The sequence below is a fragment of the Geotrypetes seraphini genome, chromosome 14, assembly GCF_902459505.1.
Source record: "Geotrypetes seraphini chromosome 14, aGeoSer1.1, whole genome shotgun sequence".
NCBI lineage: Eukaryota > Metazoa > Chordata > Amphibia > Gymnophiona > Dermophiidae > Geotrypetes > Geotrypetes seraphini.
Window position 1 is genome coordinate 12,673,155 of NC_047097.1, and position 22,352 is coordinate 12,695,506.

The 22,352-nt window shown below is 42.8% G+C and overlaps 1 protein-coding gene across 3 annotated transcripts in view; it reads right to left on the minus strand.

Annotated features, from left to right (window-relative positions):
• ULK3 (unc-51 like kinase 3) overlaps window positions 1–22,352 on the minus strand; it is a 50,001-nt gene extending 27,649 nt beyond the window's left edge. Inside the window, exons 1-8 of one of the 3 annotated variants that reach the window (XM_033920451.1) lie at window positions 22,128–22,352; window positions 21,042–21,182; window positions 14,586–14,706; window positions 8,224–8,328; window positions 4,389–4,532; window positions 3,712–3,794; window positions 1,949–2,104; window positions 277–382 (exon numbers count right to left, since the gene is read on the minus strand). In XM_033920451.1, coding sequence (XP_033776342.1) covers window positions 277–382; window positions 1,949–2,104; window positions 3,712–3,794; window positions 4,389–4,532; window positions 8,224–8,328; window positions 14,586–14,706; window positions 21,042–21,182; window positions 22,128–22,229 — 958 coding nt within the window. In that variant the 5' untranslated portion in view covers window positions 22,230–22,352. Of the gene's footprint in view, window positions 1–276; window positions 383–1,948; window positions 2,105–3,711; window positions 3,795–4,388; window positions 4,533–8,223; window positions 8,329–14,585; window positions 14,707–21,041; window positions 21,183–21,416; window positions 21,665–21,752; window positions 22,009–22,127 lie in introns of those variants that run through there. The other 2 variants (XM_033920452.1, XM_033920453.1) reach the window with 2 other exon arrangements.

A 22,352-nucleotide genomic window follows, 5' to 3' on the forward strand; every position in this document is an offset into this window, starting at 1 on the left:
AGGAAGGTTGACAAAATTTGAGGTGAGAAAGGAGATTCCCATTATTGGACTGTGTAAGGCAAAGGGCACACAAAGAGTTGCTTTGAAACAGGGACCGAGAGCGCTTGTGAGAACGTCAGCCAAACGCCCAGTGGCAGATGCTCTTGCGTCTCGGACACAATGTGTTGAACCTCGTAAATCACTTGAAGCTGAATGGGAGAAGTGCGGAATAAGGTTTATAGGAAATAAATAATTTATCTGGAGAAGAACAGGGCACTCAGACCCTCCACTACTCACACTGCACAGAAGGCACAAAATACTCCAAGGCTTTGCAATATAGGGAGAGGGCTGCCGAGTGATCCCCCTGTTGATCCTTCTCTACAGCTTCCACTACCAGGGAGGTCTGCAAGTGAAATAAAAGTCATGGCATGCAATAAGAATCAGTTCATAACCCAGAGCACCGGCCCCAAATTACCTTTAAAACACATAGGAGGAAATATTTTTTTTTCTCAACAGATCGTTAAACTCTGGGACTCGCTGCCAGGTTAGCATATCTGGGTTTAAAAAAAAGTTTGAACAAGTTCCTGGAGGAAAGTCCATAGTCCGCTATTGAGACAGACATGAGGAAAGCTACTGCTTGCCCTGGAATCGGTAGCATTTGACCGTTGCTACGGTTTGGATTTTTGACAGATACTTGTGACCTGGACTGGCCACTATTGAAAACAAGATACTGGGCTGGACCCAGGATAGTTATTAATACTTTATTTTATGTTATTAAGAGAGTCCAGAACCTCAGTCACCCCTGTGCTGACAGGACCCAGAGCCTAAGCAGAGCCAATCCCATGCCAAAAGCAAAGTCAGAAGAGACCTTTTTTTTTTTTGTTGGCGGTTTTTTTTTTAACCCTTTCAGGACCATAAGGATTGTAGGCCAATTTTTGTGGTTTTGACGACATTTTTATGGTAAAAAGGGCTTGCAGATGCCAAAAAATTGATTTTTTTTGTGAAATATCATTATTTTTATTTAAAAAAAATCACACTTCTGGCTTATGGACAGTGTGGCAAGTGAATCTTCTCGTCAATCTGGCAACGACGCTAATGAATGAATGTCGGAACCAGTTTGTTTACATAAAGGCAGTATCATATGGAATCCGTACATATCAAATTTAGAACTGTAGACTATCCCAATCAAAATTTATAGGATTTTAAAGTTATGGGACAAATATGTCCCTTGGTCCTGAAAGGGTTAATAGCTACGTTGGTACTATCAGCAAAGACTCCACTGCTACCTTTACTGTTTTTATTCAAACTAATGCAGTGTGCTGCAAACCTTTTAAAGCTGCGGCACACTAAACGCAGGGCCACGGCTGGAAGGCATCCCGGAAGTGCGCGGGTGTCGACGTGATGACATCACGCCCACGTGCGATGTCATCACACATATATCCACAACCCTGAGACTCCTATTGCCGCTGGTGGTGGGGTGCTGGAGAGGGAAAGGTGTGGATAGCAGGAGAGGCACTGGCAATGGCTAGGAGAGGCGCGTCCTGTAAGCAGTCAGCCTGTACCTCTCCTCCTCAGGCGTCCCACAGCACACCTGGAATCTGCCATGGCACACAGTTTGCTACACACTCGACCAATGTTGTATCCCTGCCAAGGGTGCGAAATTAAACATTAACTGTATCCATGAAATCCTGTTTGTCTGTTTAGATTTTAAGCTCTTTCGAGCAGGGATGGCTTTTTTGTGACTCTGTACAGCACTGCGTATGTCTGGCAGCGCTACAGAAATAATTAACAGTAGTAATATTAGGATGCCAGGATTAGTATGCCAAGATTTAAACTTTCTCACGCTAGCCTTCTCTCCATGTCCTGACTTCAGGGCCCCAACAGTGTTAAGTTTCCTCAGAGCAAGAGCTCCCACAGAGCTGTGCATTGCCCACATTCTCTCAGTATCATTGCTCTCTCTGCCACTCACCGCCCGCTCTAGGTTCTCTGGAGATGGCATATGTTCCAGGTCTACAAATGGATGAGTGAAGAATTCTTCAAATGTGATGCGCTGGAGGGGGTCTCTCTCCAGGAGGCGCTGCAGAAGATCCTGGCAGTCTCTGGACAGCTTTGGTCTCCCAGGGAGCTGACAAACAAGTGACCAAGAGAAAATGGAAGTGTAGCAAACGCACATAAATGTTTAAACTTATGAATGTAAGTGTACAGATGAATTAAGTGTGAGTGAATGAGACCAAGTATGTATAAGGGTGCAAAAAAAGAGAGAGACCAACAGAATGTGTGCAAGTGAAATTAGATGTGCTAGAGTGTGTGAATAGCAAATGACTGACAGGTGTCAGAATGAGGGGCTTTCTGTACAGAAGCTTTTCATCCCTTGCTTGAATCTTGCGGGTACTCTCCTGTAACAAGATTATTCCTATGTACAGGGGGATCGTTATGGTATGGCCAAAATCTAAAAGCAAACATTACCACAGGAAACATTTTTGATCTAGCACTGCCCCCTGGTGGGCACAATGAAATCAATGGGGTTGACACTCAAAGGAACAAACAGGCACCTGGTAAATGTATAAGTCTTGTAGCAATGGATTTTTAGCTGCTGAAATTTCCTTCTAAATGTTCTAGCACAATCCAGATAGTGCCAGGACAGACTGAAGACATTTCATCCAGCTATATGGATAGCGGTAATATTCGGATCATTATCCATATAGCTAAGAGGTTTAACTTAGGGAAGAAATAAGTATAGTTGCTGAATATCAATGTTGTATGTCTGGCAATCAGCCAGCTGGTGGCAAGTATTCTCCATGTATATTCAGTGCCACACCTAACCAGATAGGGCACTGAATATAATGATGCAGACAGCATTTAAAAATAACATGCTCACCAAGCAATGAATATTGTGTTAAACATATCTTAATGGCAACTGGCATCTAGCTCAGTCAAATATCCCCGATTAGAACTCTGTTTAGGCTATCGTGGCAGACTGATCTGACCCTCTAATGGCGACACAGAGGGACTCGAGTTAGTTTTTGCCCTCAAGAATTAACATTTATTCTTGCCTCAACTCCTTTATTTCCCATCCATTCCTCACACTTCCAGCTCACATCCAGGACCAAACTGCTGGTTTTCTAAAGGGAAACATGCCACCATTCAGAGCAGGACCGATATGGTGCTAGGGATGCTGCTATGGAAAGTGAATGGTGAAAGAAAAGGCTGTGGTCTCAGCAGGAGTGCTTCACCTTCCAGCCTACCCCCAATACTCAGTAATCCCTGAGCAATCCTGATACATCAGGGATCTCAAAGTCCCTCCTTGAGGGCCGCAATCCAGTCGGGTTTTCAGGATTTCCCCAACACTGCATTGAAGCAGTGCATGCACATAGATCTCATGTATATTCATTGGGGGAATCCTGAAAACCCGACTGGATTGCGGCCCTCGAGGAGGGACTTTGAGACCCCTGTATTACATCTAGTGTTACAAAGATAAACAGAGAAGGGCTAGAAAACAACTGCCTCTGCCTCTTCAGCGCGCCAATGGCCTGGATGTTGCCCTCTACTCCTGTGGCGCCCCAACAGCCTGACCGCCACCTCTGCCCCTGTGGCGACCCAACACCTCTGCCCCTGTGGCGGCCCAACGGCCCAATTGCCACCTCCATCCCTATGGTGCCCCAATGGCCCAGATGCAATCTCCGCCCCTGTGGTACCCCAAAGGCCCAGTTACCAACTCCATTCTTGCATTACCTCAATGGCTTGGCTGCTGCGGATTTTTTCCTCCAGCTCAAGAAATGTTTTGGAAGCGAAGGGTGGCCTCCCAAAGAGTGCTTCTAGATTTAGAAATGAACATCAAGCCAAAATGAGGTTGGTTTATTTATTTTAAGAAAGCTTTTGAAAAAAACTTCCTCAAACAAAAAGTCCCTTTCCTCCCGCTGTATACTCAGTATATCAAAGGTACTGATCAGACCAGATGTGGCCTGCAGCACTGTGGTGGCAATGCAAATTATGCTCCGTGCCACTGTAGGTGTTGCGCCTTTCTTCAATCAGGATGGAAGTAATATCACATACTGCAAAGGGGTATAGCAGGCACTGGAGCCACAGAAGTGGCTACTGCTCACTCAGAAACTCTACTGCCTCAGCTCAGAGGGCGCTGCACCCAGCTTTCAAAGCCAAAGCAAATCACTAGCTCTCAAAGGCCAGGGCGAGATGGGAGAACAGCCCCACAGTAAGACTATTTAAAATGTAGGATGTTAACTTGAGGGTCCAACCTACCTACATATAAAAAGAGAATAATCATTTCTGATTGCCTAGAAGGCTCTTTTATGTATGAGAACCCACAAAGCAGAGAAATATGTTTTGGTTTTCAATTTTCCTTATTCAGCACATATAGTACCTATATACAGCATATTCATCTCAGAGCTTACCATAGAGAATGACACCCACAGACCATAAATCCACCTGGGCATTGTACTGCTGGCTGCAAATCATCTCTGGAGCCATGTATAATGGTGATCCCCGTAAGACACTCTTCTCATCCCACGGGGACATGTACTGAGCAAAACCAAAATCTGAGGAGTAAAGGAGAGACCAGCTGTGAGGGAAAAAGCAGGGAGCCGATGCAGAATTTACAGCACAGATCTTCAGGCCCTGTCTAACTTCCCTTGAGCTAGTCAATTACAGCCTGTAGGCTCAGTGGCGGAATGGGGCAATTCACTGCGGCCCAGTTCATCGTGGGACATTTCACTGTCACCGCGATGGAACTGGCTGCGATGCATTATCCCATTACGAGAGGGAATGGGCACTGGAGAAGGAAAGCTGGGGGGGAGTGTGCCATTCCGAGAGGGGACAGGGCACAGAGAGAAGAGGGGGGGAGGGTTGAATTTTGGGTGTATGAGGGGACATCACATTTTGAGGGTGTGTGGGAGGGCACTGCCCCACTCCCCCAAATGATGAATCACATGGAACAGGAGGAGAGAGGTAGGGTTGAGTGCCTGCAATTTGGGGGGTGTTTGCCTGCAATTCATGGGAAAGAAGTCGAGCTGCAGGATTGGTGGTAGACGACCTCAGCACGTATTTCACCTGTTATATGCTGATTTTCTATAAAGAAAACTAGGTGTCTACTTTCTTTCACAGACTAGGTACCACATGGGCACCCTCTAGGTGCCTAAATATGTGTGTATTCTTACAGAATGCTCCCAATGTGTATAACCCTGAAGTATGGACAGTGATCACTAGATTGTAGTCTAATTCTATGGTTTCTGTACAGGATAAGATACTTTTCTTTTTTTTTATCCTCTACACCTCTTCAATGTACCCTCCCCAAAGCCCCAGCAAAGCTATATTTGAATCATTCATCTATTTCTCCAGCCCTTTTTCCTTTCTATTCTTCCTCTATAATTTCTGTTGCTTCCAACTCCCTCCCAGCCTGTTTTCATTCCAGATTGCACATTCTCCTCCATCTCCTGCCCTTCATTTGTTCTCTTCTCTTGTTCCACCCTGATGTCTTATTCATATTAATAAATCTCTTAAACCTGGGTAAATAATTTACTACTGGCCTAAGAATATAAATCACATCCCAGTTGACCAGCAAATAATTTACGACTATACAACTATTCCTCAAAGGGCGAAACATGTCCCGTATGAGAGCTACGTCAGAGAGCTTCTAAAAATAACATATTTAAATGTGATATATTATTCATATCAGATATGCATATTGAAGGAGAAAAAATATCTATACCAAAAAATATTTTTATTTATGTCATTCTGTGGGTGCTGCTGATCTCTCATGGTCACCTCTTCACTCTGATTTCCATTAGCTTCCAGCCTTGACCATTTCTCTCCACTGTGTACTTGTAAACTGAACTCAACTAAACCTTAAGTTTGTATAGCACATCATCTCCATAAAGATAGAGCTTGACACGGTTTATAGATAATTCAATAAATGAGGGAAGGACATAATAAGAAATTAGAGGTTATGAAGAGGATTACATTACATTACATTACATTAGGGATTTCTATTCCACCATTACCTTGCAGTTCAAGGCGGATTACAAAAGAATTATCCAAGATGTATTACAACAAGAACTTTAAAAAAAAAAAAAAAAAAATTGGTCATTTTCAAAAAGAGTAAGAAATGTGTAAGGTTATTTGTTTGGGGTAGTTGGCTTTAGTGAGAGGTGGAGTTTGAGACTTGCGGTATTATTTATTTTTTCAGAGTTTTCTTGAAGAGTATGATCTTTATTTCTTTTCTAAAAGTCTTGTAGTCGAGGGATGCCGTCAGTAGATTGGCGATTTGGTTGTCTAGTTTGGCTGCTTGAGTGGCCAGGAGGCCATCATATAGTTTTTTCCGTTTGACCTCCTTAATTGGGGGGTATGAGAATGGGGTGTGAGTTTTCCTATGTCTGGTTGCGGTGTTGTGGATGAGGCGGACAGTGGATGAAAGGAAGAGAGTGTCAAGACTATGAGGAAAGCAGAAACCAGAGAAGACAATGTAGAAAAAAATTATATTTATTAATTTTTTTGCTTTAGGGAAGATGCATCGCTGTTTCTGTGGTGTTGCATTGTATGCAGAGTCCAGCATCTTGGTAGTTCAATTTAACCTTTGTCTACATTTTTCTATTTTATCCCCCCTTTTACAAAACTGTAGAGCTTTTTTTTTAGCACTGGCCATGATGGTAATTTCTCAGAATTCTATGAGAGTTTGAACTGTTACCACCATGGCTAAAAACCACATTACAGATTTATAAAAGGGAGAGGGGTTAGTTTGTGATTACATATTCCATACTAGGCGAAGGTGTGTTCGAAAGACATGGTTTTCAGTTAGGATTGACTGTGCAGGATTGATCTGTACTAGTCTGGCTTGTTTAGTTTTACAATGGGTGTATTGATATACTGCTCACTGCAATATGCAAGATGCTGCCTTTTCCTAGGTACACTCTTGTGTGATGTGTGGATTGTTACTAAAAATCATGTTTTTCATACAGATGGGGGGGTGTCAAAAAATGATGGGCCTCGGGTGTCACATATGCTAGGTACACCACTGTCTTCATAGTTTATATCTAATCCACAAGCCTGCTTTTAGGACTTACAGGGTATGTATCCCTCTGATTCATGACAATTTCACTTCTCATGTTATCTTATCCATTCTTCTTATTATACAACTGCCCAGATAAGCATCATTCTTTGATGTGATTGGACCTTGAAAACTAAGGGCATCAGTGTTCTCCCCAGAAATTTTTTCCAGCCATGAAAAACATTTGCTGCATTTAGTGTGCCACAAAAAACATTTGCTACGTTTAGTATGCCGGAGTTTAAAAAGTTTGAGAGACGCTGCTCTATACCATTTGAAAGAGGGCAAATATCTAATTATTCACTTCTAGAATTGGATACTTCTTAAATTTAACATATATATTATGGAACAAGTGTCAAACCTTAAGAAAGGCAGTCATATTGAGCATTGGAAAATAACTAATAATAATTAACTAATACAAATAGTACACATTTAGGGCTCCTTTTACTAAGCTGCGATAGCGGTTTTACCGCGCGCTTAGCTCGGGCAGAATTGCCGCACATGCTAGACACTAACACCAACATTGAGCTGGCGTTAGTTCTAGCCGTGTAGCGTGGCAATTCTGCACGGGCTAAAAACGCTATTGCACTTAGTAAAAGGAGTCCTTAATTTTCCCCACCACCAAATTTCCCTGTCCCGCCCGGCTACTTTTTCATGCCACCCGGCTGGAAAAAATTTCTGGGGAGAACACTGCAGGCTTATAGTGGCATTTTTTGAGCTCTCTAATATTTGAATGGTTTAGAAATACAACAGCATGCATTTTTGTTGCAATTTCCACCCTAAAGCAGCTCCCTGGAATGCGTTCACTCAAAATGTATTAAAAAAAGCATGCACATTGTGGAATAATGCATGTCTTTGTACCTGCACACAAGATAGCCATTTTCAACATGCCTTTTTCCACCGATATAACCTTTTCCTGCAGAAATGGCTTTGAAATTGCCCACCAAAATAGGAATCTGTGCTTGATGCGTTCAGCTGAGAAAAGATGAGCCCAGACCATGAAAGCAAGACGAGAGTGTGAAACCAGACCAGCGACACTAGTGGATTGTTTCAGTCTGCTATCCTACTCTCGCTTTCTTCTCTAACATCTCTAATAATCCCTCTCCCCTCCCCTTTCTTTCTCCTTTACCCTATTTCCCTTTGTCTCCTTCTTCCTTCCTCTCTCCCCCCCCCCCACCTTTAGCACTGACCAGCCAGTTTCAGGTGTGATTTATCAAAGGAACTGAGCAGAATGTTCTGTGGCTTCAGGTCCAGGTGGGAGATGTTGCGTTCATGAAGGAACTGGAGGGCACAAGCTAGAGGGAAGAGTAGAAACAGTGTGAAAAGGCAACCCATGAAAACTTCTCCACAATTTATTCATCATGGTAAGAGCACATGACATCACTGCTTCATTTAGATCAGTGGTCTCAAACTTGCGGCCTGGGAGCCACATGCGGCCCCCCCCCAGTACTATTTTGAGGCCCTCGGTATGTTTATCGTAATCACAAAAGTAAAATAAAACAGTTTCTTGATCGTATGTCTCTTTAGCTATAAATGACAATATTATTATTAAGACTTAGCCAAAAGGAAAGATTTATAAACTATAAAGAGTTTTACCTCATGCAAAATTGTTATTTCTTTAATAAGACATTAACTATTTTTTCTGCGGCCTCCATGTACCTACAAATTCAAAATGTGGCTCTGCAAAGGGTTTGAGTTTGAGACCACTGATTTAGATCTATGCTGGGCGAGACTATATTTTTACTGGGGGGAAAGGATGGACAATTCCCAGTCAGTGAACCAGGGTAAAACACTTCTCACAGTTATGGGTGTAATTTTATAACATGTAAGTGTGCATAGTAGTTAGAGCTACAGGCTCAGCACCCTGAGGTTGTGGGTTTAAATCTTGTGCTGTTCCTTGTGACCCTGGGCAAATCACTTTTTCTTGCACTGCCCCAGGTATATTAAATAAGACTGTGAGCCTTGCAGGGACAGATACGGAAAATGCTTGAGTAACTGACTGTAGACTGCTTAATACACCTTGTCCAAGCGGTATATAAAAACCCCATTCCCACTCCCTATATGACAAGCCCACAGAGCAGTCTACTCCTGTTAATACTAGTATTACTACATACCATTAAGAGAAGCTCACATTCGAACTTCGTTTCCCCCCCCCCCCCCAGTTAAAGGATGTAAACTAAAAAAAACACCATGAACACCTTCTCTCACATCAGGCAGCGTTATGGGGTAAAGATCTAGAACAATTACTCTCGGTTCTTTTGTCCTATTACCACTTTCTTTCCTTAACCTCTTTTAAATTCAATCAACTTGTGAAGAGCACAACATTTTTTCATGGTCACAGAGTGTTTGAGTGGAAATTTAAATCCTCTTCTACTAAGCTGTGGTAGAGGTTTCTACAGCGGCCCGGGACGCTAAATGCTCCGACACTCATAGAACTTCTTTGAGCATTGGAGCATTTAGCACTCTGGGCCATGGTAGAAATGTTTATTGTGGCTTAGTAAAAGGGGAGGTTAGTGTTGAAAGCATTACAGTATTTCTGCACTGGCTTAAATTTAAAACTAAATGCTGAGACCTATGACTGAGTTTGGAGCTGAATCGTACATAGCCAGTATTTTTTTTGGCACTAGCTCCTAGTTTGAGGGTCCTTCATTCTTAGCAGATAAGAATCTATAGTTTCTGTTTTTTATATTACGTACAGTTAAAAAAAAAAAAAAGACTTATAACCCCCCACATTTACCAATTGCAATTCAATGCGGCTTACATTAAAATTTAACTAGACATCATCTTGGAATCTCATCATATAATTCATAAAGCTACAAATGATTTACAACACACATTTCTTAAATAAAAATGTCTTCAACAGTTCTTTTGCCTAGGTTTGGGGTTTTTTTTTTTAATATTTATTTTATAAAGAAAGGTTAGGGCAGTGGTCTCAAACTTGCGGCCCTCCAGGTACTATTTTGAGGCCCTCGGTATGTTTATCATAATCACAAAAGTAAAATAAAACAGTTTCTTGACCATAGGTCTCTTTAGCTATAAATGACAATATTATTATTAAGACTTAGCCAAAAGGAAAGATTTATATATATAAAGAGTTTTACCTCATGCAAAATTGTCATTTCTCTAATAAGGCATTAACTATTTTTTTCTGAGGCCCTCCAAGTACCTACAAATCCAAAATGTGGCCCTGCAAAGGGTTTGAGTTTGAGACCACTGGGTTAGGGGCTCCTTTTACTAAGGTGCGTTAGGGCATTAACGTGTGGAATAGAGTGAGCTGAACTGCTGCGGGCGCTAGACTTTAACGCCAGCATTGAGCTGGCATTGGTTCTAGCCGCGTAGCGGGCGGTAATATCCTGCGTGCGCTAAAAACGCTGGCGCACCTTCGTAAAAGGAGCCCTAGGTTCTTACCTCGATAATCTTCTTTCTTGTAGATGTGTCTAGTACGCATCTGAACCCACAAGTTGCTAATAGAATGCTGTCAGTCGTCTTTAAACTCCACCTCCTTCCTAGGCAGCTGCTCCTGATCCCCTCAGTTTGTACAAAAGCAATCAAGGAGCACTGTAATGACAGACATAAGTGAAAGGAGAGATTCAGGGGAAAATCCTCAACATTACAATTCTGGTCTGCTCTGTAACAAACATATCAATGAACATTATAACATTCAAGTAACTGTTCAAAACAGATAAGAATAGCCTTACTGGGTCAGACCAATGGTCCATCAAGCCCAGTAGCCAATCCAGGTCACTAGTACTTGGCCAAAACCCAAAGAATAGCAACATTCCATGCTACTGATCCAGGGCAAGCAGAGACTTCCTCCATGTCTTAATAACAGACTATGGACTTTTCCTCCAGGAATTTGTCCAAACCTTTCTTAAAACCAGCTACACTATCCACTTTTACCACAACCTCTGGCAACGCGTTCCGCAGCTTAACTATTCTGAGTGAAAAAATATTTCCTCCTATTAAAAGTATTTCCCTGCAGTTTCATCGAGTGTCCCCCTAGGCTTTGTAATTTTTGATGGAGTGAAAAATCGAGTGTCGCCTATTCTTTTTAATTTTTGATGGAGTGAAAAATCGATCCACTTGTACTCGTTCTATTCCACTCAGGATTTTATAGACTTCAATTATATCTCCCCTCAGCCTTCTCTTTTCCAAGCTGAAGAGGCCTAATTTTTTAGTCTTTCCTCATACGAGGAGTTCCATCTCCTTTATCATCTTGGTCACTCTTCTTTGAACCTTTTCTAGTGTCGCTATATTTTTCTTGAGATAAGTAGACCAGAATTGAACACAATACTCCAGGTGAGGTCACCATTGAAGCGATACAGAGGCATTATAATAACTTTAGTTTTGTTAACCATCCCTATTTTAAGGTTCATAGACAACGGCGCGAAAGACAAAAGCGCGCGCCGACAATTGAGTGCAGTGCGCGCTGCCGCACCGCTCTAAATTACAGTTTTTAGGGGCTCCGATGGGGGGTTTTGTTGGGGAACCCCCCCAGTTTACTTAATAGACATCGCGCCGGCGTTATGGGGGGTTTGGGGGGTTGTAACCCTCCACATTTTACTGTAAACTGAACTTTTTCCCTAAAAACAGGGAAAAAGTGAAGTTTTCAGTAAAATGTGGGGGGTTACAACCCCCCACAATGCCCCCACAACGCGGCGCGATGTCTATTAAGTAAAGTGGGGGGTTCCCCCCACGCTCCCCCGTCGGAGCGCTAAAAACAGTAATTTAGAGCGGCGCGCGCTGCGCTCAATTGTCTGGGCGCGCCTTTGTCCCGGCGCGCTTTTGACCTGACACCCTATTTTAATAATTCCTAGCAACTTGTTTGCTTTTTTGGCCGCCGCCACACATTGGGCGGAAGATTTCTTCGTACTGTCTATAATGACACCCAGATCCCTTTCTTGGGTGCTAACCCCCAAGGTGAACCCTAGCATCCAGTAACTGTGATTTGGGTTATTTTCCCCAATATGCATCACTTTGCATTTGTCCACATTAAATTTCATCTGCCACTTGGATGCCCAGTCTTCCAATTTCCTAAGGTCTGTCTGAAATGTTTCACAATCCCCGTGTGTTTTAACAACTTTGAACAATTTAGTGTCATCTGCAAATTTAATCACCTCACTCATTGTTCCAATTTCCAGATCATTTATAAATAAGTTAAATAGCACCGGTCCCAGTACAGACCCCTGTGGCACTCCACTGTTTACGCTCCTCCATTAAGAAAAATGACCATTTAACCCTACCCTCTATTTTCTAGCCGATAACCAGTTCCTAATCCACAACTGAACTTTGCCACCTATCCCATGACTCTTTAATTTTCTTAGAAGCCTCTCATGAGGAACTTTGTCAAAAGCTTTCTGAAAATCTAGATATATCAACTGGCTCACCTTCATCCACATGTGTATCCACACCTTCAAAGAAGTCAAGCAAATTAGTGAGGAAAGATCTCCCTCGGCTGAACCCACTCTGATTCTGTCTCATCAGATCAAGCAGACCTTTGCCAAATAGCATCTGCCCCTGAAAGGGAAGCCTGCTCAGTGTGGTGTTAGAGGCTGAATCTCCTGCTCACTGTCTGATCCAGAGTATTCTCTAGGTGGAGCTAGCATAGGCTGACACTTTGCTCATGACTCTGATGGTATCATATAGAGCAATGATTCCCAACCCTGTCCTGGAGGACCACCAGCCAGCTGGGTTTTCAGGATAGCCCTAAAGAATATGCATGAAAGAGATCTGCATATAATGGAGGTGCCAGGCATGCAAATCTGCTCCATGCATATTCCTGAAAACCTGACTGGTTGGTGGTCCTCCAGGACAGGGTTTGGAACCATTGATATAGAGCAGGGATCTCAAAGTCCCTCCTTGAGGGCCACAATCCAGTCGGGTTTTCAGGATTTCCCCAATGAATATGCATTGAAAGCAGTGCATGCACATAGATCTCATGCATATTCATTGGGGAAATCCTGAAACCCCGACTGGATTACGGCCCTCAAGGAGGGACTTTGAGACCCCTGATATAGAGCATCTACTATATAATTCACCTCCCCTGATTTTCCCCATAGACTATAATAGACTTACTCACTGTGCCATGGGCCTGCCTGCTTCAGCTTAGGAGTGCAGCTGGGACAAATATAGAAGAACTCTGCCTCACAGGTTTGTGGGATGAACTTGGTCTTCGGGCTGCCAGTCAGACTTGATGTCAAACTGAGCCTCAACCCCCGGAAAACTTTATACCGCAAAGGAAGAGAGGATGATGCAGTCGGCCCATTATTAATCGCGGCCAAGCTGGGAAAGAGACAAACAGCCTGCATTCAAGCTCCTGATAAATCAGGGTTGCACGCAGCTATGCAGGGTATGGCCCCTGAGCTCCAAAAAATACCAATGCAAGCTGGCTAGATAAGTGTTCCCAAGGGCTGATCCTGCTAGCAGCAGACTTCTGCAATATGAGTCTGCACCGTCTTACAGGCAGAGGTCTCATCAATTGGGAAATCTGGGCACTGAGCCTCCAACTGAACACTAAGAAAAAATACCCCCAAATAATAAAACTGCAGAGCAGGAGCACTTCTGAGCATCTTGCTTGCAGGAAAAAACTGAGGGGGTCAGAAGCAGCTGCCCGGGAAGGAGGTGGAGTTCAAAGATGATTGACAGCATTCTGCAAGTAAATTGCAGGTTCAGATGTATAACCTACAGCTCAGGACTAAAGGCCTTTATTTTATAAATTGTGGGCAACTATCAGCCCCAGTAGAAAACAAATCCTTGTATATAAATTTATACCTTCTCCATATAAGGCACAACTATGTGCATGTACTCCTATATTTCATAAAATATGCATGTGCATTGCTACTCTGTCTCTACTCCAACCCAAACTATATCTCCGAAAATGCTTATGTGCCATCTTATTAGCACACACACTCATGCGCAGCCAGCCATTCATTTTTTTAAGAAGCATTTTCTACCATGCTTTAGATGTGAACATGCATTATAAAAATAATTCCTTTATGAGTGGTACATAAAGGCCCTGATTCTGCAAAGTGCTCCCGATTGTAGGCAGCTGTAGGCGTCCTACAGCTGTCTAATCAGCCAATCGGGAGGCACTTTTTCTTAAAAAAAATGCTCCTCAGGCAGGTCGCCTATATTGAAGGAGCCTCTAGGGAGCCTAGAGAGGCCTGCAAGCCCGTCTAAGCTCGCCTTAAGCGAACCTAGGCAGCCCTAAGGGTCTCCCTAGCAGACATTGGTTACAGAATCAGGTTAACTTTGGGCGGCCTATACAGAATCCGGGCCAATGTGCCCAAAGATTAGCCACATTACTAAAAGCTTGGAGAAATGACTCTTCCCTGTGAGCTACTTCACACAATTTATAGTTGTCTAATCAAAAAAGCAGAACCCAACCTGTGAAAACAAGAACTACGAGCCCCTCATTCCAAGCAAAAACTAGAAACTCCCCGAAATTAAGTAAAAGAGGCAGATGGGGCATTATCAGGCCCATACCTTCTCTCATAGACTAGGGCTGAATTGGGATGTTTATCAGAGCAGGGAAGGGACAGATAAGTCTTACCCAGCTGCTGCAGGAAGATTTGAGTCACCTTCTCTGGGAGCAACCTCCGAGTCCGAATAAAACGAGAGAGATCACCTCCAGCGCAGAATTCCATGATTAGGTAAATGTGCTCGTTATCCCACTGCCAGAGGAAGAGAAAAATCCAGGAAGTAAGGCAACCACACTGCCAATGATTACATTGAGATACATCATACTTCTCTTCTAGCTCAGTGAAAGGAAAATAGATCTCTCCTCATACTGTAGTGTAGATCAGACGATTTCTTAAGTTCCTTCTTTTACTCTTCTAGGGCTTCAGATATGCCATTGGTTAACCAAACATTTTCTCTGGTTACCAATATGATTTTGGCCATGGCTTCCTCACTAGCCCCATTATATACTTTTTTTCATGTTTTTTACTTATTTCAAAACTTTAAAGTGCTTCGTGCTAAATCAATAACTTAATCCTTATATAAATTTAAAACTTATCTTAATTTAGTCTTCTTGTTCACATCGGGAAGGGACCTGTCTTTTCGACATGTTTCGCCCGTACGCTGCTTCAAGAAAAGTCCCCCCTTTTATAACTTATCTGCACCATCCCAATCTATATAGTATTAAGAAACATGTCGAAATGACAGGTCCCTTCCCAATGTGAACAAGAAGACTAAATTAAGATTACATTACATTACATTAGGAACTTCTATTCCGCCTATACCTTGCAGTTCAAGGCGGATTACAAAAGAGCTAACTGGACATTTCCAGTGAAGTTACAACAGTTTTGGGGTTTGTTTGTTTTTGGTTACAAGGGAGGAGAGGATTAAGTTATTGATTTAGCACGAAGCACTTTAAAGTTTTTAAATAAGTAGAAAACATGAAAAAAAAAGTATATAATGTGGCTAGTGAGGAAGCCATGGCCAAAATCATATTGGTAACCAGAGAAAATGTTTGGTTAACCAATGGCATATCTGAAGCCTAAAAGAGTAAAAGAAGGAACTAAAAAATCGTTGGATACTGAGTTTTGTATATAAATGTGAATATTCATCAGTGTCTTACTTTTTGACTGCGGAATATACTGGATAGTGTAGATTAGAGCAGCATGGGAGGTCAGTGTTTAATAACTATGGACAAGTTTTTAGAAAAGAAAAAAAAAAAGGCTGTAAACAGTTATTACCGTAGTCAGGAAGACTTGGGGAAAGCCACAGTTAATCACTGAGCATAGGCAGCATGGAATCTATTACTCTTTGGGATCCTAGATACTTATGAGCTGGATTAGCCACTGTTAGAAACAGGATACTGGGCTTGAAGGACCTTTAGTCTGACCCAGTGTGGCAGTTTTTAATGCACATTTAGTGAGAAAGGCAATGTTTTTAACCTGTTAACTCCCAAAGTTAGAGGGTTGAACCATACAAGGATGGACCCGAGAAAGCCTTTGTAAATTGGCTGGAAGATTAGGTTCTTACCTTTCTTCATTCTGTAAATCCACTCTGGAGTCAGTACGATAGGCGTTTTATCTGAATCCGCAAACCTGGTTCGTGGATTCAGATAAAACAGCTATTATATTCATCTTTCATTTTGAAATTTCCAGTAAAATGCTGTGTCTCGCTACAAGGGAAACATTTTTTGTTTTTCGAACCGAAGCAATTGTTGGAATTGATATCAGCCAAGGAAGGGGAGGTGGGAGTGGTGATTGGTCCATTAGCTCTACCAGTAGTTTAAATCCAGGCTATTGGGGGGGTCTCATCTATGTCTCCTGGTCTGTTCCTGTATTTAACAAGTATATTTTCCTCTATAATATACTAAGACTTGGATTCATAATTTTTTTTTGTATGTAGTGGACTAATATATACTATTTACTTTCCTCACATTACTATATTGAGTGATGTCAGGTATATTAATTTGCTTTGATTTATGGCAGGGGTAGGGAACTCCTGTCCTCGAGAGCCGTATTCCAGTCGGGTTTTCAGGATTTCCCCAATGAATATGCATTGAAAGCCGTGCATGCAAATAGTTCTCATGCCTATTCATTGGGAAAATCCTGAAAACCCGACTGTAATACGGCTCTCGAGGACCGGAGTTCCCTACCCCTGATTTATGGTGTTAATCTGTATTCAAGAATAGAAATACTTGTTTGATAAATTGAAAAATTTGACTAAAGAAATAATTTTTTTTTAAAAACCAGCTATTATACTGACTCTGAAGTGGATGAAACAGAATTAACTTTTAAAGGACTAACATGGGTCTTCAAGACCTTCAAAAAAAAGGAACTTAACATAGAAACATAGAAGATGATGGCAGAAAAGGGTCATAGCCCATCAAGTCTGCCCACTCTACTGACTCAGCTCCCTAAGTCTACTCTTCTAGAGATCACACACCTAATGATCCAGTTCCTTAACTCGACCCTCGTAGGGATCCCACATAGGCATCCCATTTATTCTTAAAATCTGGCACGCTGTTGGCCTCGATCACCTGTACTGAAAGCTTGTTCCAATGATCAACCACTCTTTCTGTGAAGAAATACTTCCTGGTGTCGCCATGAAATTTCCCGCCCCTGAGTTTGAGTGGATGTCCTCTTGTGGCCGAGGGTCCTTTGGGAAAGAACATATCATCTTCCACCACGACACGTCCGGTGATGTATTTAAATGTCTCAATCATGTCTCCCCTCTCCCTGCGTTCTTCGAGAGTGCAGAGCTGCAATTTGTTCAATCTCGCTTCGTACGAGAGACCCTTGAGCCCCGAGACCATCCTGGTGGCCATCCGTTGAACCGACTCGACTCTTAGCACATTTTTATGGTAATGCGGCCTCCAGAATTGTACACAGCATTCCAGATGAGGTCTAACCATGGTTCTGTACAATGGCATTATGACTTCAGGCTTCCGGCTTCCGAAACTTCTACGGATACAACCCATCATCTGCCTTGCCTTAGATGAAGCCTTTTCCACTTGATTGGCAGTTTTCATGTCTACACTGATGATTACACCTAAATCTCGTTCTGCTGAAGTCCTTGCTAAAGTCTCACCATTCAAGGTGTAAGTTCTGCGTACTTCATCAATACATCTTAAAGTCTTTTATTTTCAACTGGCCTTTTCTTTACAATAATGGGACTTGAATTCGGGGGTTTCAATCTGGATCCTGCACTAATTTATTTTCCCCTTCTTTTACTAAGGCGTACTAGCCATTTTACCTCGCGCTAAACGCTAGCGCGTCCATAGAATATAATGGCCGCGTTAGTGTTTAGCGTGCGCTAAAATTTAGCATGTGCTAAAACGTCTAGCGTGCCTTTGTAAAAGGACCCCGTTATGTTTTTATATATAGCTTATTGACGCATTGTAAGCAAGGTAGAGTTATGTTTTGTATATTTCTTTTTTTTCCTTTTCTATTTTAATGGAGTTTCTTTTAATAAAAATTTTTGTATTGTTTTGTTCACCGCTTTGATCCTGCTTCATAATTTAAGCAACATATAAAGATTTTAAAATAAACAAAAGGGCAATTCCATTAAAGGGCTTCCTCATTTGCACACTGCCCGAGTGCCATAAGTGTACAGAATACTGTCACTTTTGCAGATAAATGTACACTTACGCACGTTCTGTAAAGGTATGTATAAGTGACACATCATATAAATCAGGGCTGCCCAAGTCCTGTCCTCGAGATCTACTGGCAGGCCAGGTTTTCAGGATATCCACAATGAATATGCATGAGAGAGAGATTTGCATGCCAAGAAGGCAGTGCAGGCAAATCTCTCTCATGTATATTCATTGTGGATATCCTGAAAACCTGGCCTGCCAGTAGATCTTAAGGACCGGACTTGGGCAATCCTGATATAAATACAAGGGGAGCGCCTCACATGAGAGGGGCACATGTAGCTTGTAGGATGATGGTATATTATGTGCACCTTTGCCACTCGGGCACTCGCAGTTACACCAAATCTGGGCATCTAAATGTAAAACAGGCCTGCACAACTCCGGTCCTCAAGGGCTGAATCCAGTCGGGTTTGGGGGATTTCCCCAGTAAATTTGCATGAGATCTATTTGCCTGCACTGCTTCCATTGTATGCATATTGATCTCATGCATATTCATTGGGGAAATCCCGAAAACCTGGCCTGGCGAGGGCCAAAGTTGTGCAGGCCTGATGTAAAGAATGCCAATACTAGGTTACACTAGTATTCTCTAATGGAATCAGGGTGTCCACTTGCCATTACAGAATAGGTGCTCACCACTCATTGCCTAAATAGAGGCGCCATTGTAGAACTACCCCTCTTTTGTGTTGACCCACTTGTGGTACGAGTCAAAATCAAGTTAGCTTGCCTACCTTTTGGCGTGTTTAACGGGATAGGCCTGGAATATCTAAGGGGCAAGTTTGTTAAATATTAGCCATCAGATGCATTGCACCCTACTCAAGAAGGAAATTTCCCAACCAAATGCTTTTTACTCAGTCTGATTGCAGAACAGAGCAAAAGCTTTTGGGGAGTAACTCTTACATTATGAATCAGTCTGCCACATGGATTAAATGTTACATCTAATTATTTACATTTCTGATGTCCCTTGTAAGTATGCAGGCTGATATTTAAGCAGACTGGCAGCCATCATCTGTGCATTTTTCATCACTATATAGACACAGTAGTTTTTGCCAAAAATTCCCTCTAACCAGCTATCTGTATAGTGAAGGAGCGGAAGGAGGATGCAATGGAAAAATTTATCTGGTAGCAAAGATTTTCCGCTGCTTCTGCATAGCATGCCTAAACTAAGGGCCTCTTTTACAAAGCTATGGTAACAATGCTGCTTTGGAACTGAATGGACTTTAGTGCATTTACTGCGGCAGCATTACTACTGCGACTTTGCAAAAAAGGACCTAAATAGATGGCAGTGATCACACAACATATATAGTCAGCACTACAGGCGGACGTACAATGATGCAGGCAAAGTTTATGTCAATAAATGGAATGCGGTAAAAACACCTAAAAACTAACAAACTAGGGGACCCGACACGGTCCGTGTTTTGGAAAACACGCCTTCATCAGGGGTCCCAGTAGCCCATGCACAGACTGATCTCCGGAGTTTGTTCCCATGCAGGCCACAGCTTGTTTGCGGTTTTAATCGATTCCTTTCTCAACTTGGGACCCCTGATGAAGGCATGTTTTCCGAAACACGGGATGAATCCAGTCGGGTTTTCAGGATTTCCCCAATGAATATGCATTGAAAGCAGTGTATGCACATAGATCTCATGCATATTCATTGGGGAAATCCTGAAAACCCGACTGGAATACGGCTCTCGAGGACCGGCATTCCCTACCCCTTAGCCTATCCCAATTTTTCCAGTTTTTCGTGATTAGCTGCATAGCAACTCCTGTCATGATGAGAAGCAATCTATTCTGATTTGCATTGATTGGACTCTTGGGGATTAATAATGTTCCAAACAACACAACATCATACGTCAATGATAATGGAACTTCCAGGACCATAGTAATTTGACCCCGTATAGATCTCCAAAATTTAAGTATCAAGGGGCAATAGAACAATAGATGATCCAATGTCCCTATATCGAGATGACAGTGCCAGCATCTATTTGACTTAGAACTATCTAACTTTTGCAACCGAACAGGGCTCCAGAAAATTCTATACAACAGAAAAACCCAATGCTGCCTCATAGATGCTGATGCTGTACATCTCATCCTCCAACTCCTATTTATAAATAATTTAAATAGCACAGATCCCTGCAGCACTCCACTATTTACCTTCCCCCATTGAGAAAAATGGCTATTTATCCCTACCCTCTCTTTTCTACCTGACAACCAATTCCTAATCCACAACTGAACATTCATGGGTGCTTCCTATTCCACGACTCTTTAATTTTCTCAGGGGTCTCAGAAACTTTGTCAAAAGCTTTCTGAAAATCTAGATAAACTACATCAACCAGCTAACCAGTTATTGTTATGCATTTAAGATGACTGGTGCTATCAGAGATTTCAGTGAATGTTTTGTGTTTTATCATTTAATTTTGATGTTATGTATTGCATCTTCTTCAAGATTTTATATTGCATTTATGTGTTTATTTCATTTGTATTCCAATTTGTAAAGTGACAGCCTATTAAAACTCCATTTTTCTGCAGTATCAATGTAACTACTCCAACTGCACTGTAGACACACTAAGGGTGATTCATTAATGCTGAATTTACTAAACCGAAGAATTTACTAAACCGAAGAATTTACTAAACCGAAGAAGTAAATTTACTGAATTTACTAAACCGAAGAAGCGCTTCTTACCGCTGATTAGCAAGGTAAATGTTCCGATGCTCATAGGAACTGAATGAGCGTTGGAGCATTTACCTCACCAGCCCATAGTAAGATGCTCTTCCACAGTTTAGTAAAAGGAGCTCAAAGGTTTTTTTCCCCCCTTGACTCAGAATGGGAGAAAAATCGTAGTGAATCATGTCCCAAATGAGAGATGCTAAATTTACTGTCAGCCACACTTGTGAACTACTGACCTGGAAGTCCTTCAGCTCTACAATGTGAGGATGGCGGATGGCTTTCAGGATCTTGATCTCAGTGAGTAAGTTTTCTATGGATACCTTGTTCAGACTCTTCTTATTTATACATTTAATGGCTACGACTTCCCGGTTATCTTTCTAAATACAAGAGAATAAATGGGGGGGGGGGGAGGGGGGAGAAAGACCCAAACGGTATAAGTGAAATCACACAGCTTCTGAAACACCAGCATCTTTCACAGAATTGTAAGAGCATACAATAGGTATCTTGACTGAAACATGAAAGCTAAAGCTATCTATTTAAAATGTAAAGCTAGCTACCCTCTTCGTAACCCCTAATTTCTTATTATGTCCTTCCCTCATTTATTGAATTACCTGTAAACCGTGCCGAGCTCTATCTTTATGGAGATGATGCGGTAGACAAACTTAAGGTTTAGTTTAAAAAGCTGGATTAAACGGACCAACCTAGTAAACTATGGCACCTCTCCAGGCAGCTGGCTAAACTGTCATGAACAGAAGCAACAAGCCCCAAGCGACTTAAACAAAAAAAACCTCCGGACAACCCCATCAAGACAAAGCAAAGCAGCGGACAGTCCATATAGGCAACACATCCTCAATGGAGTACACATAATTAGACAATCCATAGCTGGAGTGGGGGGGGGGGGAATCCCATGGATCACACTGCTAAAAGCTGGACTGTTGTCCAGGTACCTGCCAGTGCTTTGGTACACAAAACAGCAACATCAAGAACTTTGCCATCAAACTCTACTATAAGAAATGACAACTGTGCCCGTGACATAGGCCAGAGCTTGACACAAAGCCTGCATCTGGAGTTGCAACCATAGGATGTCATGCCCGGTGGTCTTCGCTGCAGACAAAGGAGCGAGTGCGGTGCCCCCTGAAACTGCGGGTACAAATGAATGGGGTCCCTTATCCCCTTTGCAGCCTCCCAGTAATCCGGCACCACGCTTTCCTGGAGGAGTTTGTGCTGGCGCACGCGACACTTCTGGCAAGTCGCGCGATGCTTCTTTGACCACGGCGAACCCCCCCCCCCCCCCCCGTGGCGGTCGGCCGAGCGCTCGCTACCTTCCGGTACGCCTTGAACACGGTGGAGTAGGTGCCGCTGCCCAGCCGCTCGGTCAGGATAAAGTCGTCGAGGCGCGGCGGGGCCCAGCCGGCAGCGGCCATGACCGGAGACAGCCGAGCCCGACCCCACGGGGCGGCTCCCGGGCTCACTTCCTGCTTTTCCTCAGAGAGGCCGCCCCTCGTCCCACGCTGGTTGCTCGCGCGAGGACAGCGGTGCTGATAGGC